This window comes from Podarcis muralis, chromosome 16 (assembly GCF_964188315.1).
Source record: "Podarcis muralis chromosome 16, rPodMur119.hap1.1, whole genome shotgun sequence".
Taxonomy (NCBI): Eukaryota; Metazoa; Chordata; class Lepidosauria; order Squamata; family Lacertidae; genus Podarcis; species Podarcis muralis.
Genome location: NC_135670.1, coordinates 9,353,482 through 9,368,945, shown reverse-complemented (window position 1 = coordinate 9,368,945; position 15,464 = coordinate 9,353,482). Strand labels below are relative to the sequence as shown.

The 15,464-nt window shown below is 52.5% G+C and overlaps 2 protein-coding genes across 9 annotated transcripts in view; both read right to left on the bottom strand.

The window, feature by feature from the left end:
• EFNA4 (ephrin A4) overlaps window positions 1-2,077 on the bottom strand; it is a 31,412-nt gene extending 29,335 nt beyond the window's left edge. Inside the window, exon 1 of the mRNA XM_028710210.2 lies at window positions 1,866-2,077. Within this exon, the coding sequence (XP_028566043.1) occupies window positions 1,866-1,981 (116 nt within the window). The 5' untranslated portion in view covers window positions 1,982-2,077. The remainder of the gene's footprint in view (window positions 1-1,865) is intronic.
• An 11,092-nt stretch (window positions 2,078-13,169) lies between these two features.
• The window catches only part of ADAM15 (ADAM metallopeptidase domain 15), a 46,154-nt gene continuing 43,859 nt past the window's right edge, over window positions 13,170-15,464 (bottom strand). For all 8 annotated transcript variants that reach the window (XM_028709747.2, XM_028709745.2, XM_028709749.2 and 5 more), the window contains 2 exons: window positions 14,992-15,101; window positions 13,170-13,741 (listed from right to left, as the gene is read on the bottom strand). In XM_028709747.2, the coding sequence (XP_028565580.2) occupies window positions 13,678-13,741; window positions 14,992-15,101 (174 nt within the window). In that variant the 3' untranslated portion in view covers window positions 13,170-13,677. The remainder of the gene's footprint in view (window positions 13,742-14,991; window positions 15,102-15,464) is intronic.

Sequence of the window (15,464 nt, the reverse complement as noted above, 5' to 3'; positions counted from 1 at the left end):
TTTCTCAAGGAAAAATGTGACATGGGTACCATTCCTTAGAGACATCCAGAGTTGGCTCTTCTTTCTCATTTGTGGGATTGTAAGAAGTTGGTCCATCTAGGTCAGTATTGACCACACTGGCTGGCAGTGGCTTTCCAGGGTTTCGGGCAAGGGATATTCCCAGCCCGACCTGAAGATGCCGGGGACTGAATCTGCCACCTTCTGAATGCCAACCAGATGCTCTGCCGCTAGAGTCCAGGCCTACGAGCCCTTGCCATAAAACAAAGGTCCCAGTCCTCAAGGTTTTAAACAAGAACATAGGAAATGGCCTTCTGTGAAGTCAGGCCATTGTTGTACTTAGTTCAGTATTGCCTACACTGACTGGCAGAGGCTCACCGGGGTTTAGGGCAAAGGGGGAGGGTGCCCTTTCCCAGCCCTACCTGGAGATACTGAGAATTGAACCTGAGAACCTTTGCAGGCAAAGCACGGGCTCCAAGACTCTGGCCCGTCCCCTAAAAATAAATCAAGATTCCAGCCCTCATTGTTCCAAATAAAGTGCTGATTCACAGAGGACCATAGGAAGCTACATTACTCCAAGTCGGACCCTTGTTCCATCTGGGCAATACTGGCAGCAGCTGTCTAGGGTTTCAGGCAGCAGAGAGGGTGTTTGCAGAATCATAGAACTGTAGGGCTGGAAGGGACCCGTGGGTCATCTAGTCCAACCCTCGGCAATGCAGGAATCTTTCGTCCAACATGGGGCTTGAACCCACACAACCCTATGAGTCTCACGCTCTCCTGACTTAGCTAAGAGCCTTAAACTACTCTAGGCTGGGGAAAAGAGGCGGAATGATCCTATAGCATGGCAGAGCCCCCCCCCCGGATAGCGAATGCCTGTTAGGGGTCACTTTTGCCACTGGGGTCCCAGAAAGCTCTCCCCCCCCCCCAAGCAACTGCCGGCAGGAGCAAGGGCAAACATCACCCACAAGAGAGGCCCAACAAGCAAGGACAGGCACCCAAGCCTCCGGGCACCTGTGGGGCACAAGACCGGGCAAGACTCTCTGGGGAGAGAGAAAAAACAGAGGCCAAGGCAGCAGCCAGGCCTCAAGAGGTTCCGCCAGCCCAGCCAAACTCTGCCACCAATGCCACGCCAAGCTAAGAAAATGTGCTTTTTTTAAAGACTCTCCTGCCAGGTAGTTCCAAGGGGAGACACCCCCTTCCTCCCCACATTAACTGGATGAGCAACACCCCCTCCAACGGCCAGCTTGGGGGGGCGGGGAAGGGAAGAAGGGGGGGGCAGAGGCGAATTTTTCATGGAGGGAGATGGGGGAAAGGGGGGCGGCACCTGGGAGGCCGCCAGACAAAGAGATGCTGAGCGCGCAACACGAAGCCAGCTTGGAAAGGGGAGGTGGGGGAGGAGAGGCAAGCCCCTCACCCCTTTCTCTCTCCCCCCCCCAAGTCCCACCCCACCGGCCTCTTTAACCAAATCCTGCCCGGGGGAGAACGAGTTTAAGAAGGGCCGGCGAAGCCTTGCAGGACCTGAACGCCATTTATTTTGGGGAGGGGGTGTAAGAGGCAGGAAGGAACGAAGTAGGGAGTCCGCCCCTCTCTCTCCAGTCGAACCACAGGAAAAAAGAGAGTCCCGTCCAACAAACCGCAAGCGAAGATCCAGAAAACTTGAGGATTTGTGGGAGGAGGGGGCGCACGGCGGCAAAGGCCCCCGAGGGTCGCAGGGGCCTGGAGGTGGGGCAGGCGGGTGCGTTCCTGGGAGGGATCGGGGCGCAGGTGAGGCCTAAAGGGGGATCGACCCAGATCCCCGACCCAGATCCACTGGATCCCTCCCTCCCCATCTTTTTCTTTTCCAAATACTTTCGGTGCGGCGGCGTTACCTGTGGTTGCTGGCGTTCCAGTAGACGCTGTGGCGGAGGCCCCGCACCTGCCGGCCCAGCAGGGCACCCCAAAGCACCAGCAGCAGCCCCCAGGGCAGCGCCCCCGCCGGGCGCATCGCTCCGCCGCCGCCGCCGCCCCTGCCGAGCCCCCCGTCGGGGCAACTGGACGGACTGAGCGCGCTCGATCGGCCGGAGGGAAGCCAGGGGAGGGGAAGCGAGCGGGGGAGAAAGTGCTGCTGCCGCCGCGGCCACGCCCCCGATCGCGGCCAGCTCTAACTTCCCACCAATCAGCGGCCGGGGCTCGGCGCGGATAGTAGCAACTCGGAGCAAAGGAAGAATGAAAAGAAGAAAGAAAGGCGGGGGGGGGGGGAGAGGAGGGAAGTTCGGAGTTAACCCCTCGAGGCCCGCGGCGCTCCGAGAAAAAGCCCCCTTTTCCCCTCGATCTCTCGCTTCATTCGCCCGGCGGAAGTCTGGATGGATGGATGGGTGGGAGGGGTTGCCAACGTTGCCGGCTCGCCCCTGCTCCGGTGCTTTCGTGCTCGACAGGCAGATATTCACGAGCGTGGCACTCCTTTTTGGGGGGGGGGTGCGGGGCGGGGGAGAACGGGAAATCACCCCCCCCCACACACACATATCCAGCGGTGCCAACTTGGAAAAACTAAATGGCGGGCCAGGTAATCGATCACAAGACGTGGCACACGAGCACCATTTGTATGGCAATGCCTATCAACTTGGGGGGCCCGGACCCCTCAAATATTTTAGGGGGGGCGAAGAGGTCTCTTTCCTTAGGAGTTTGGCTCCTGTGCCCAGAAGGCGGCGCAGGATGAGGATATGAGGTGTGCTCCAAAACCCTCTGGCAACCTCAGAAGCCAGGACCACTCCGAAAACGAAGGGATGTGAGAACAGGACACTGGACGAGATGGGCTATTGTTGTTTAGTCGTGTCCGACTCTTCGTGACCCCCTGGACCAGAGCACGCCAGGCACTCCTGTCTTCCACTGCCTCCCACAGTTTAGTCAAACTCATGCTGGTAGCTTCAAGAACACTATCCAACCATCTTGTCCTCTGTCGTCCCCTTCTCCTTGTGCCCTCCATCTTTCCCAACATCAGGGTCTTCTCCAGGGAGTCTTCTCTTCTCATGAGGTGGCCAAAGTATTGGAGCCGCAGCTTCAGGATCTGTCCTTCCAGTGAGCACTCAGGGCTGATTTCCTTCAGAATGGAGAGGTTTGATCTTCTTGCAGTCCATGGGACTCTCCAGAGTCTCCTCCAGCACCAGAATTCAAAAGCATCAATTCTTTGGCGATCAGCCTTCTTGATGGTCCAGCTCTCACTTCCATACATCACTACTGGGAAAACCATAGCCTTAACTGTACAGACCTTGAGGAAGGGGATCTGGGGTGTGCTCCAAAACCCTCTGGCAACCTCAGAAGCCAGGACCACTCCGAAAACGAAGGGTTGTGAGAACAGGACACTGGAGGACTGGAGGAGATGGGCTATTGGCCTGATCCAAGTGGGGTCCTTCTTATTTCTCCATCCCTTATTGAAATCGTAATACATCTATCTCACCTGGGCAGATGGGGCTTGTCGGCCTGGGAAGGGACCCCATCTAGGAAGAGAAGGAAAATTCTGGTCCTAAACCTTTGCTGCCTTTGCAGCTATACTGATTCATGAGTAAGGCTTTGGGAGTAAACTCCGGGGGGGGGGGGGGGAGATCCATACCTGCTCCCTTGTAGGATATCTCTGGAGAAGAAAAGGTTCAGGAGTAACACAAATCTAGAGTGGAGCCCCTAAGATGGTTGGATGGGGCCTTGTATGTCTCCTTCCATCAACTCCTGCAGCCAAGCTGGTGCCAAACGTCGTGCTCTGCTTTCCTTCGGGGCCACATCAGTGACGCTGAGATGGGGGTCTTGTTGTCTGGGCAGCCCAGGACCTTCAGACACATAAACCATGTGCATAAAAAGGTAAAGGTACCCCTGCCCGTACGGGCCAGTCTTGACAGTCTCTAGGGTTGTGCGCCCATCTCACTCAAGAGGCCGGGGGCCAGCGCTGTCCGGAGACACTTCCGGGTCACGTGGCCAGCGTGACATCGCTGCTCTGGCGAGCCAGAGCCGCACACGGAAACGCCGTTTACCTTCCCACTAGTAAGCGGTCCCTATTTATCTACTTGCACCCGGGGGTGCTTTCGAACTGCTAGGTTGGCAGGCGCTGGGACCGAACGACGGGAGCGCACCCCGCCGCGGGGATTTGAACTGCCAACCTTTCGATCGGCAAGCCCTAGGCGCTGAGGCTTTTACCCACAGTGCCACCCGCGTCCCCTAACCATGTGCATAAACTTCCATAAACCAGGCCGCAGGGACACCTTTTCACACACCCCAACCCAATTGTCCTTTTCATCAAATCATCATTTTATCATCATTGGCTCACATGCGTAATTAATCCTCCAGGCCAAGCAGAAAATTTGGAGTGGTTTTGAGACGGGTCCTGAGCACAACATATTGAAGTGTTTAGTGTGATTAAACTTTCTTTTCTCTTCCACAGGCCCAAACTCTCAGCAATAAGAGAGTCATGTGTGTGTCTGCTCTTTTCCCTTCTCCCTCGACTCCATTATAGGATGCAGTAACCCCATATTCTTCCTGGGGCAGCTGTTCCAAGGGATTCCTGGCTTTATGAGTTTTTGCACTTAGGTGTGGACCCCCGGAACCGAACCCCTTTCTGCACAAGAAAGACATATACTCTCATTAGGAGTTATGGCAAAGATGGAGGACCTATTGCCCCCCCCCCAAGATTACTTTGGACTCCAGCTCCCATCAGTCCCAGACCCTGATCATTGGCCATGCTGGTCAGAGCCCAGCAGCAAATGAAGGTTCACAGCTCTGCACCAGGGCATAAATTGTACAGTGTTTGGTTACAATCCTCCATGTACGTTCTTTATTTCATCGGGAGCAGGAGAAGACTGCTTCCCTAGATCTATCCATTAGGGGCAAATTGATCCTCCAGGGTGGCTCAGTCCATCTCCATATATATGCAGGACGCTTTGTTATGCCTGCACTGGCTGGCAGCGACTCTCAAGGGTTGCAGGCAGGAGACGTTCCCAGCCAGACCTGGAGCTGCTAGGGATTGGGATTGAAGCTGGGACCTTCTGCACTCAGAGCAGATGTCCTGCTGCTTCCCAGTCACTGAATGGCGAAAACAGCAGGTGTGGGCTTAGAATCTCCATATCCTTCTTGTAGGATTTTCAGAAGTCAACTGTATTGGGTGGCTAGAGGGGGGGAAGGACTCCAGCCTTGGTCCTGTAAGCTATCCAGGACTCTCAGACTTCCCTGCACCCATGCCACAACCTTTACCTGGACTTCTTCAAGTGCTTAGAGCCAGGGTAGAAGGTGTCTTTCTAGTGTGATGACTGTGATTGATTTTCTGGATGGAGGACAGCTGTGTGTGTGTGTTGCACAGTTGCAACTTCACAATGTCTGCAGAAAGAAAAGGGTGTTTCCTCTTGAGTCACCTAGCTGGCCACTGTGAGAACAGGATGCTGGACTAGATGGAGTCGAAGCCCCTATAAGGCAGGAATCTTTTTGCCCAGCATGGGGCTCAAACCCACAACCCTGCGATGAAGAGGCTCCTGCTCTGCCAGCCTCTTCCATATTTCTTTCGGCAGTTCAAAGTTGGGATCGATTATGATCGGCACGTCCCGCAGGACCTGGAACACAGCCCGGCGGCCCATAGAAATTCCAGGTGTTGGAGGATGCCCTGTCATTAAAAAAAAATCCGCTTTTGATAGTTTTCCCAGGTGGAGATCACGTAAGGAGGCTAAGGAGCTGGGTGCAAAACGCGGCGTGCTCCATTACCAACACACACACACAAGGCTTTTTTGATGGGCAACCTTTCCCTCCCTCCATCCCCCAAATATACCCAAACCCAGAGACTTCAGCAGTGCCTTTCCAGTGCCAGCCATGCCTCCTTCCCAAGCTAGCCAGCACATGATGTGGACTGGCAGCCGGGGGCTCCTGTTGAGAGTCACGTACCTGGTGAAATTACAGGGTTGGGAAGCCCCATAAACATGGATCCGCGTGGCTGGGCAGGACAAGGGAACCTTTGTTCTCACGGGGGGGGGGGGGGAGAAGGTGCTTGAACCGTGGGACACACACAACACACACCGAGAGAACTTGTGCCAAAGTGCAAGGTCAGCACACAACTGCAGTGCGGGCAACAGGCCCCGATCCCCAGCGATTTCAATTTCAGCCGAAGCTCACGCAGGGGTTGCGTGGCGGAGCGACCCCCCCTTGCCAAGTCTCCATCCGAAACTCTTGTACGTCCCGTGACTCAACCTCCACGTTTCGCCACAGGATGTGTGTCCTGGGAGGTGAAACTCAGCGGCGATGGCAGCCAGGAAGACGCCATCTCCAACAGCAGCAGCCTAAGACAAGGGTGAAGGAGCCTCAGGCCCTCCAGGGCTCTCTGTCCGGCCCTCGGAACTCTCCCCAGGCCACGCCCCTTTCCCCTCAAGCCACACCCCTCTGTGGCTCTGCCTTGCTCCCTCTCCTTGAGTGACCATGCTTGCCTGGGGCCTCATTGGAGGATAGAGGGGGGTGGGAGCTAGCTCAGGGACGCGACTCCCCTGCAAGGTAGGGTGGCAACCCTTGGGAGCTCTCGAGTTTAGAGAAAAAGCAGGCAAGAGGTGGCATGGCGTAAGTTTATAAAAACAGGGCCTAGTTAAACTGCGGAACTCACTGCCACAGTGACGGTCACCGACTTAGATAGCTTTTAAAGAGGATGTTGTTTAGTCGTTTAGTTGTGTCCGACTCTTCGTGACCCCCTGGACCAGAGCACGCCAGGCCCTCCTGTCTTCCACTGCCTCCCGCAGTTTGGTCAAACTCATGCTGGTAGCTTCCAGAACACTGTCCAACCATCTCGTCCTCTGTCGTCTCCTTCTCCTTGTGCCCTCCATCTTTCCCAGCATCAGGGTCTTTTCCAGGGAGTCTTCTCTTCTCATGAGGTGGCCAAAGTATTGGAGCCTCAGCTTCAGGATCTGTCCTTCCAGGGAGCACTCAGGACTGATTTCCTTCAGAATGGAGAGGTTTGATCTTCTTGCAGACCATGGGACTCTCCAGAGTCTCCTCCAGCACCAGAATTCAAAAGCATCCATTCTTCGGCGATCAGCCTTCTTTAGGGTCCAGCTCTCACTTCCATACATCACTACTGGAAAACCATAGCTTTTACTATACGGACCTTTGTTGGCAAGGTGATGTCTCTGCTTTTTAAGATGCTGTCTAGGTTTGCCATTGCTTTTCTCCCAAGAAGCAGGCGTCTTTTAATTTCGTGGCTGCTGTCACCATGCCCAAGAATGTAAGATCTCTCACTGCCTCCATTTCTTCCCCTTCTATTTGCCAGGAGGTGATGGGACCAGTGGCCATGATCTTCGTTTTTTTGATGTTGAGCTTCAGAGGATATGGGGCACCTATTCACATGATGCACTCATATACTAAGTAAAGAAGGAAGGTTTACTGTCTTCCTCACCTCCCCCCTCTTCCTCTTCCTTCTTTTCTCTATTTTCTCCTCCCTCTCCCTCCCTCAACCCCTCAATGCCTACAACAAAAATGTCTGAGAACGACTGCAATTGGCCTGTATTCGAAAACAGACACTTGTTGTACCTTGATTATTTATGAAAAGTCTGTTAATACAAATGTGTTTCTTTTTTAATTAAAAAAAAGATTAGGCAATTTTGTGGAGGACAATATGGCTGCACCGTGTTGGCTATGTTCTTACCTTTTTCTCTCCCCAAGCAAAGAACTCAGTGTTACCATCAAAGCTTACGTACACATTACGCCCCAACAGAGATCCTTGCAACAGAAGCCTCTGCTACTACCTGCACTGCCCAGTCTCGAAATCTCTAGGAACAAACCAGGCAACTGTATGGATATTTAGAACTTTAGCTGGGGGGTGATGGACTCCTAGGCTGGGCTGCCACCTAGTGGTATAGCAAAGCAACCACAACTTGCTTGCCAAAAAGTGGAGGACACAGAATTAGGGACACGGAATTATCCAAGGTAAAACAGAGGTGGCCATTCTGAGATGGGGGGGGGGAGATGGGGGGTTTCTGGATCCAACTTTGTGCCTCCTTTAGGCATTTGCAGGACTCAGACTCCTTATCAACCCCTGCCAGCATGCACAATGGTCAGGGATGATAGGAGTCAGGGGTCCAAAATATCTACGGATGGATTACTCTGTCGGTTTCACGTTCTCCAACTCTTGTTTTCTGGCTGTCTATGGCAAAAACAGACACTGGACTAAATGGGCCCTTGGCCTGACCCAGCAGCCAAACAGTTCCTATGCTCTATAGATCAGTGTTTCCCAACCTTTTTTGGGCAAAGGCACACTTGTTTCATGAAAAAAATCTCGAGGCACACCACCATGCCAGATGGGGAAAGGTCACTTTTTACTTATGTAAAAAAAAATAAAAAAATAGTAACAGCATAGAAGGTAGAGAAGGTAGGACTCGAACCAGTGGATTCACGTTACAATAAAGATTTTGACTAAACATGGGAAAGAACTTTCTGCTGGTAAGGGCTGTTCAACAGGGGAATGGTCTCCCTCGGGAGGTTTTTCCCTTCTTGGAGGTTTTTAAGCAGAGGTGGGATGTCTGTCTGCCATGGATGCTATGGCTGAGATTCCTGCACTGCAGGGGTTGTACAGTACTGGATAGCCCTGGGGATCCCTTCCAACTCTACGATTCTATTAGGATCCCTTTTATAAAAGAGAGAACTTTAATGGCATGGCCATTATTTATTTCGGCTTCTCCCAACGGGGCCACGAAGGATCAGAAAAGCTGAAGAAGAGACCCTTCCTCAGAGGAGGCGGGAGACCACCGGACCCGCCGAGGAGGGGAATCCGGCCGCCTTTCCCTCCAGAGCTTCGCCTTTTGCCCCGGCCAAGTTGCGCCGAGGGCGCCTTGCGGGCTCTGCGTGGCTTCAGGCGGAGCCTAGGAGCCACTTCCCAGCCTGGAGGGCAGGCTGTGCGCGGACCCCGCCACTCTCGGGGCGCGACCCAGACCCGGCTGCCTTCCACGGCCAGCAGAGGTAGGCCGCCGGCTTCTAACCCGGCGGAACTGGGGCGTCCCGGGCGCAGCGCCGCGCTCCCCGCTCCTCCCGCCCCGCCCCCTTCTCCCAGGTGCCCCCTCCCTCCTTTGTTCTCCGGAGCCCCGCCTCCCCCTCTGCCCCAGCTCGCCTATTGGCTCACGCAGCCGCCACTCAGGTGGGGGCCCGCTTTGGCCCCGCTCCCCGGCCGCCGAGAGAGAGTGGGAGCGTGCGGGGCGGGGCTGGGCGGCCGGGCGTCTCCTTCCCTGCACTGCTTCAGCCGCGTCTGCAGCCGCCGCGGGACCAGGCGGGAGGCCAGTCATGCCCAGACACTGCCAGCCGCTCGGAAGGAGCCGTCGCTCCGCCGGGCAGCGCCTGCCTGCGCGCCCCTCGCTCCCTGCGCCGAGGATGGCGGGCGCGCCGGGCGCAAGGCAGCGCCGGGGCTGCTGGGCAAGCGGCAGATGCTGATGCAGTTTGGGGAATTCCTGTCACAGGGAGCAAGGCAGAAGCGGATGACGGGGCACGTTCCCCGGGGGAGCGGGGCCGGAGGATTAGCCCGACTCGCCCGCCTCCCTCCCACGGCACACTAGGCAACGTCCGGCGGCACACTAGTGTGCCGCGGAACACCGGTTGGGAAACACTGCTATAGATTGATTGCTGGTATTTTGGTAAATTTTACATCAACTGACTTTTGTTGTTTGGTTTTTGTTTGGTTTTTATCTGAATCTTTTAACTTTTGCTTTACATAAACCGCTCAACAGGATTTCATTGATCGGGCAATATGTAGATCTTAGAATCACAGAATTGTAAAATACCGTAGGATTTCATTGATCGGGCAATATGTAGATCTTAGAATCACAGAATTGTAAGATACCGTATTTTTTGCTCTATAAGACTCACTTTTTCCTCCTAAAAAGTAAGGGGAAATGTGTGTGTGTCTTATGGAGCGAATGCAGGCTGTGCAGCTATCCCAGAAGCCAGAACAGCAAGAGGGATCGCTGCTTTCGCTGTGCAGCGATCCCTCTTGCTGTTCCGGCTTCTGGGATTCAGAATATTTTTTTTCTTGTTTTCCTCCTCCATAAACTAGGTGCGTCTTATGGTCTGGTGCGTCCTATAGAGCGAAAAATATGGTAAATGCCTAAATCTTGTTAAATGAATGAATAATAATAAACAAGATCAGACCTAAAGAGTCCCCTTTCCTAGCAAGACAATTGAGTCTTATCAAACTCCAACAATGCGTATCTCACAATCAACTCAAATCTGGGAACATTTTATCTAAACACGAGCACCGTTGCCTTGCCATGGGCGCCACAGCATGCCTAAATATGATCACATACACCTGATTCAGAGCAGAGCTCTTTCACCTCCTCTCCCCAAAGGCCTCACCTTTACCAGAAACGCATCAATAACACAGGCATCACCTGGAGATATGCGGGAAGGAGACCCTGGGGAGAAATTCCACCCGGACTTCATCAACTTCCCCCCTGCTCCCATCCACCTGAGCCTGGGTCCTGAGTCCACAAAACAGGTTGCTTTCTTGACAACACCGCGGAGCTATGGGATGGGCACATACAGCTTGGTCGCACCAGCTCATGCACACTGGTTAATTCAAGACTGGATTGCTGCAATTCACCCTATGCGGGGCTTCCCTTGCGCTTGATCCGGAAGCAGCAGCTAGCGCAGAATGCTGCAGCACGATTGCTGACAGGGACCCCTGTCAGCATATAACTCCTGTGCTCAAGAGATCTGCACCGGCTGATTTGCTACTGGGCAGAATTCAAGGTGTCCCTATCAGTACAAAAAGCCCTTACCAGCTTGGAACCAGTTAACTCCCTTACACACTATCTACTCCACTTCTATCTGCGGAACTGGCTCTGCTACAGGTCCCGCACAAAACCCAATTTTGCATTTGTAAGCAATTGATCTTTCAGTGTGGCACCAGTTAACTTTGGAACTCCCCGCTGATTGATACCACGCAGGCATCTTCCCTGTCAAGTGGTACGTCGGAAGCTGGACAGAAGCCGTTCCAGAAGTCCATTCGACTTCCAAAACATTTGGAAATCAAGGCGCGGCTTCCGATTGGCTGCAGGAAGCACCGTCAGACTTTTAGGTTCCAAAGAACGTTTGTGAACTGGAACACTCACTTCCGGGTTTGCAGTATTCGGGAGCCAAAACATTCAACTCCCAAGGCGTTCGGCTTCCAAGGTATGACTGTACTCTTTTTGACGCCTGTTGAAATATTTTTTGTTCAGACAAGCCAACCCAGGCATGTAGAATGTACTTGGCATATGTTTTAACCCAGTTTTTAGCTTATTGCTGATTTTAATTATTTTTTGTACATTCAGAACAGTTGCTTTCTATTGTTTCTTATTAACAATTTCATCGCTTTCTTTTCATAAACTGCTCTGAAGGTTCCACTTCCCCATTAAGTGGTGTAAAATTTTACGAAATGAATAAATAATTTGGCACTTCATACCAGAAATTCACAGATAGCTTATGTGTTATGTCCAAGCTAGACCACCCAAAGCTCTGGCCTGCAAACTGAGATCCGCAATTCCTATTTGAACAAGGCTCTTTGGTTCCTGAAAAGCACGATGCCTTGTGCCAAGACAAACGCAACCATGAGGCAAGACCCACAAATACGAAAATATACTAATGTACTCCAAAGAAACAAACACAAGAGGAAAGGACAATGGGCGACGAAAACTACAGAACAATGGGTTACAGATCCGTTTCTGCTCTTAAGCCTTTTGCAAATATGTACCAATTAGTCCTTGGGAAAGGTTTTTTTTAAACAATCTTCTCTGGGGAACGTGTCCAAATGATTCCTCATGTGCATCAGCAGATGGCAAGAAGTGTCTTTCAGATTCCCAGGACAAAAGGAGAGTCTTGGTGAATGACCAATTTTTTTGTCAAAAAAGGGGGGGAGAATCCCAACCTGCCTCTCAGAGAACAGCCTCGCTGCAAGAAGAAAACGGCTCACCAAAACAGGCTTCCAATCAGCCGCTTGATATGCAAGAATAATTATTTGAACACATTCCCCCCAAGAAAACTGAACGCAAAATGAATTCTGAATGCAAAATAAAATTTCTCACTACAGCTACATATAAAGCAGGCGGATCGCCAGCGCTGCGCCAAAGGCAACGAGGAAAGGTTACGGCGTTTGGGAATTTTTTGTGGCACGTAACAGGTGACATGATAGAAGTTTATACAATTATGCATTTCGCGGAGGAAGTGGATTGAAAAAAAATGCTTTCCTCCCTCTCTCCTAACACCAGAACTTGTGGGCCTCCAACATTCAGTTCCACTGGAAGATTCAAGACAGACAAAATAAATGACTTCTTTATGCAGCAACCAGTTTAACTGCGGAACTCCCTGCCACAAGAGGCAGTGATGGCCACCAGCTTGGATGGTTTTAGAAAAGGATTAGACCAATTAATGGTGGAGGACAAGGCTATGGATGGCTACGCTTTGCCTCTACAGTCGTGCTTGGGTCCCGCTTGCCAGTTTCCCACTGAAGCATTGGTTGGCCACTGTGAGAACAGGATACTGGACTAGGTGGGCGTTGGTCTGATCAAAGTATGGCTCTTCTTATGTTCTTACGTACAGTCATACCTCGGGTTGAATATGCTTCAGATTGAGCGTTTTCAGGTTACACTCCAAGGCGACCCGGAAGTAACGGAACGCGTTACTTCCGGGTTTTGCCGCTCGCGCATGCAGAGACGAATCAAAATGACGTCACACGCATGTGCGGAAGCGGCGAATCGCAACCCGCGGACACGCAGACGCGGGTTGCGTTTGCTTCTGGATGCGAACGGGGCTCTGGAACGGATCCCGTTCGCATCCAGAGGTACCACTGTAAGGACAACAGCAACCAGGGATGCAGAGGAGTTCTTTAGGAGATGGGACTGTGGGACTCAGGCTCTTTTCTGCCGGGGCACCAGATCTCCTACCACTTCCCAAACACCCCCTTTAAAAAAAACACCACCACTTTTTTTCTTTGCTTACATGGCACAGTGCGAGAGAGACCCTGGCTGTTCGGCATCCTAACACAAACTGGTGATTTGTGGCCCAAGTACCCAACACCACGGCTGCTCCGACGGAACGGGACAGGGGGGCAACTCCCCTGCCCTGCGGGTACATTTGCTAAAAGATGGTGGCACCTTCAGATGGCGCCTGAGGCAGGCCTTCCTTCGTGGTCAGTCCCAGCCTGGATAAAGAGGCGCTGAAAGAAGTAAGTGGAACCAGTCCGTTTTTATTACGAAGAAAAGAAAGGGGCGATTTCCAGGCAAGATTCGTGAGGGGAGGATTCCCTTAGGGAATGACATCCCTCATAAACACACACACACACACACACACACACACACACACACAATTGTTCTCTCTCACACACACATACACACACCTTCGCCCTCCTTTTTCACCAGTGCAAAGACTTGTTCCCTTTCCCCCCACAGTTCCTTGTGTTCAGGTTCCGAAACCAAAAGCAGGGACTTTGGAGCCAAAATGGCGCCAAAATGGCGGAGGTTTCCAGCCAAGCTAGGAGTGCAACTTCTGGGCAAAGGGGGGGAAACAAAACGAAACACAGCCCTGCCTTCGCAAGGGTGCAAAGCCGCCCTCCTGTAAATTCGAAGCAGCCAGCGAAGCGAGTGCCAGGAAGGGGCTGGGGTTGTCGTCCTCATCGCCCGTTTTGGCCGGAGAGGGGCACCGCAGGAAGAGTCCGTGGGCCTGGCCTGGCCTGGCTTAGATATTGTGGATGTGTAATGATGGGCCGGACACCATGGGAGGAGGAGGAGGAGGAGCTGGCCTGCGTGGGAAGCAGAGAAAGAAGGAAAGGTTCGCGCTGAGGCGTACGTGTCATAACAAGTTCTTTTTTTAATTAACTTCACTAGAGCAGGGCTAGGGAGCCTTCCAGATGTCGCCGGACTACAACTCCCATCATCCCTGACCATTGCCCATGATGACTGGGGACTGATGGGAGCCGGAATCGAATAACGTTAAGTTACAACATCCCTGACTGCTGGCCAGCACATACAATTGGACGCCATTTTGAATCGCTGCAACATTCAAAATTGCACTGCATTTTTGGGGGGTGGGGATTATTTTTGTGTGTGTTTCTAACTATTTATTTGTGCTTTTATCTTGCATTTTTATTTTGTGAACTGCCCTGAGATCTTTCAATGAAGGGTGGTATATGAATAATAATAATAATAATAATAATAATAATAATAATAATAGAATTCCCAAGCAACATTGGGTACGAGGCTACTATGAAATGAACCATTATTGCCGCATTTACGCAAATCTAATGCACCATCAGGGATGCAGGTGGCGCTGTGGGTTAAACCACAGAGCCTAGGACCTCCCGATCAGAAGGTCGGCGGTTCGAATCCCCGCAAAGGGGTGAGCTCCCGTTGCTCAGTCCCTGCTCCTGCCAACCTAGCAGTTCAAAAGCACATAAAAGTGCAAGTAGATAAATAGGTACCACTCCAGCGGGAAGGTAAACAGCGTTTCCGTGCGCTGCTCTGGTTCGCCAGAAGCGGCTTAGTCATGCTGGCCACGTGACCCGGAAGCTGTACGCCGGCTCCCTCGGCCAATAAAGCGAGATGAGTGCTGCAACCCCAGAGTCAGTCACGACTGGACCTAATGGTCAGGGGTCCATTTACCTTTACTTTTTAATGCACCATCAAATCTAATGCGCACCCTAATTTTCGCAACATAATTTGGCGAAAAAAGTGCACATTACATTCGAGTAAAAACGGTATTGAGAACATCTAAAACCACCCGCAGCACCGTTGAAAGGCAGGGCTTCCCAAACATGGGTCTCTGGCTATTGTTGTACTACAACCCCCATCATCCCTAGCTAGCAGGACCGGTGGTCAGGGATGATGGGAACTGTAGTCCAAAACCAGCTGGGGACCCATGTTTGGGAAGCCCTGGTTTAAGCAGCATGTCTTGCCCACCACCCCTCTCCTCCAAATCCCCGCACCTGGAAAAGAAGCAGCTGTCTCCCTCTCGGCCTCTCCCACCCCAGCCGCCTCCCGTTCTTCCACTCACCTCGATGGCAGCATCTGGACCCGAGGGTCATAGTTGGGAACAGCGCAGAGTTCGGCCCGGGGGGGATCCGAAGGGAGCGGTTTCTGGGGTGGCGGAGGCTTGGCAGGGGGCTGAGAGGAAAACAGAGGGAGCCTGAATTAGGGGAGGCGGGTTGTGACGCGTGCTCAAACGCTTGCGCACCACCTCACGCTAGCAAGGGGGCGGAGGCCAGAGAGGTGCAGAATATTTATTTTTAGACTCTTCATTAAGTGCATGGGTGCGACACCACACACACACGCAATGCAAAACAACACGTGTGTATGAGCAATTTTTCCTGACATCTTTGCAAGGGGGCTGCCGCTCACTTCAATTAACCTTACAAAATGGCCAAGGGTTTATCATTTTTCTGCTTGCTTTGACGTCAACTTAAGTACGTAAGAAGACTGGATCCGGCCAATGACCCATCCAGCCCAGTATCCTCTTCCCACAGTAGC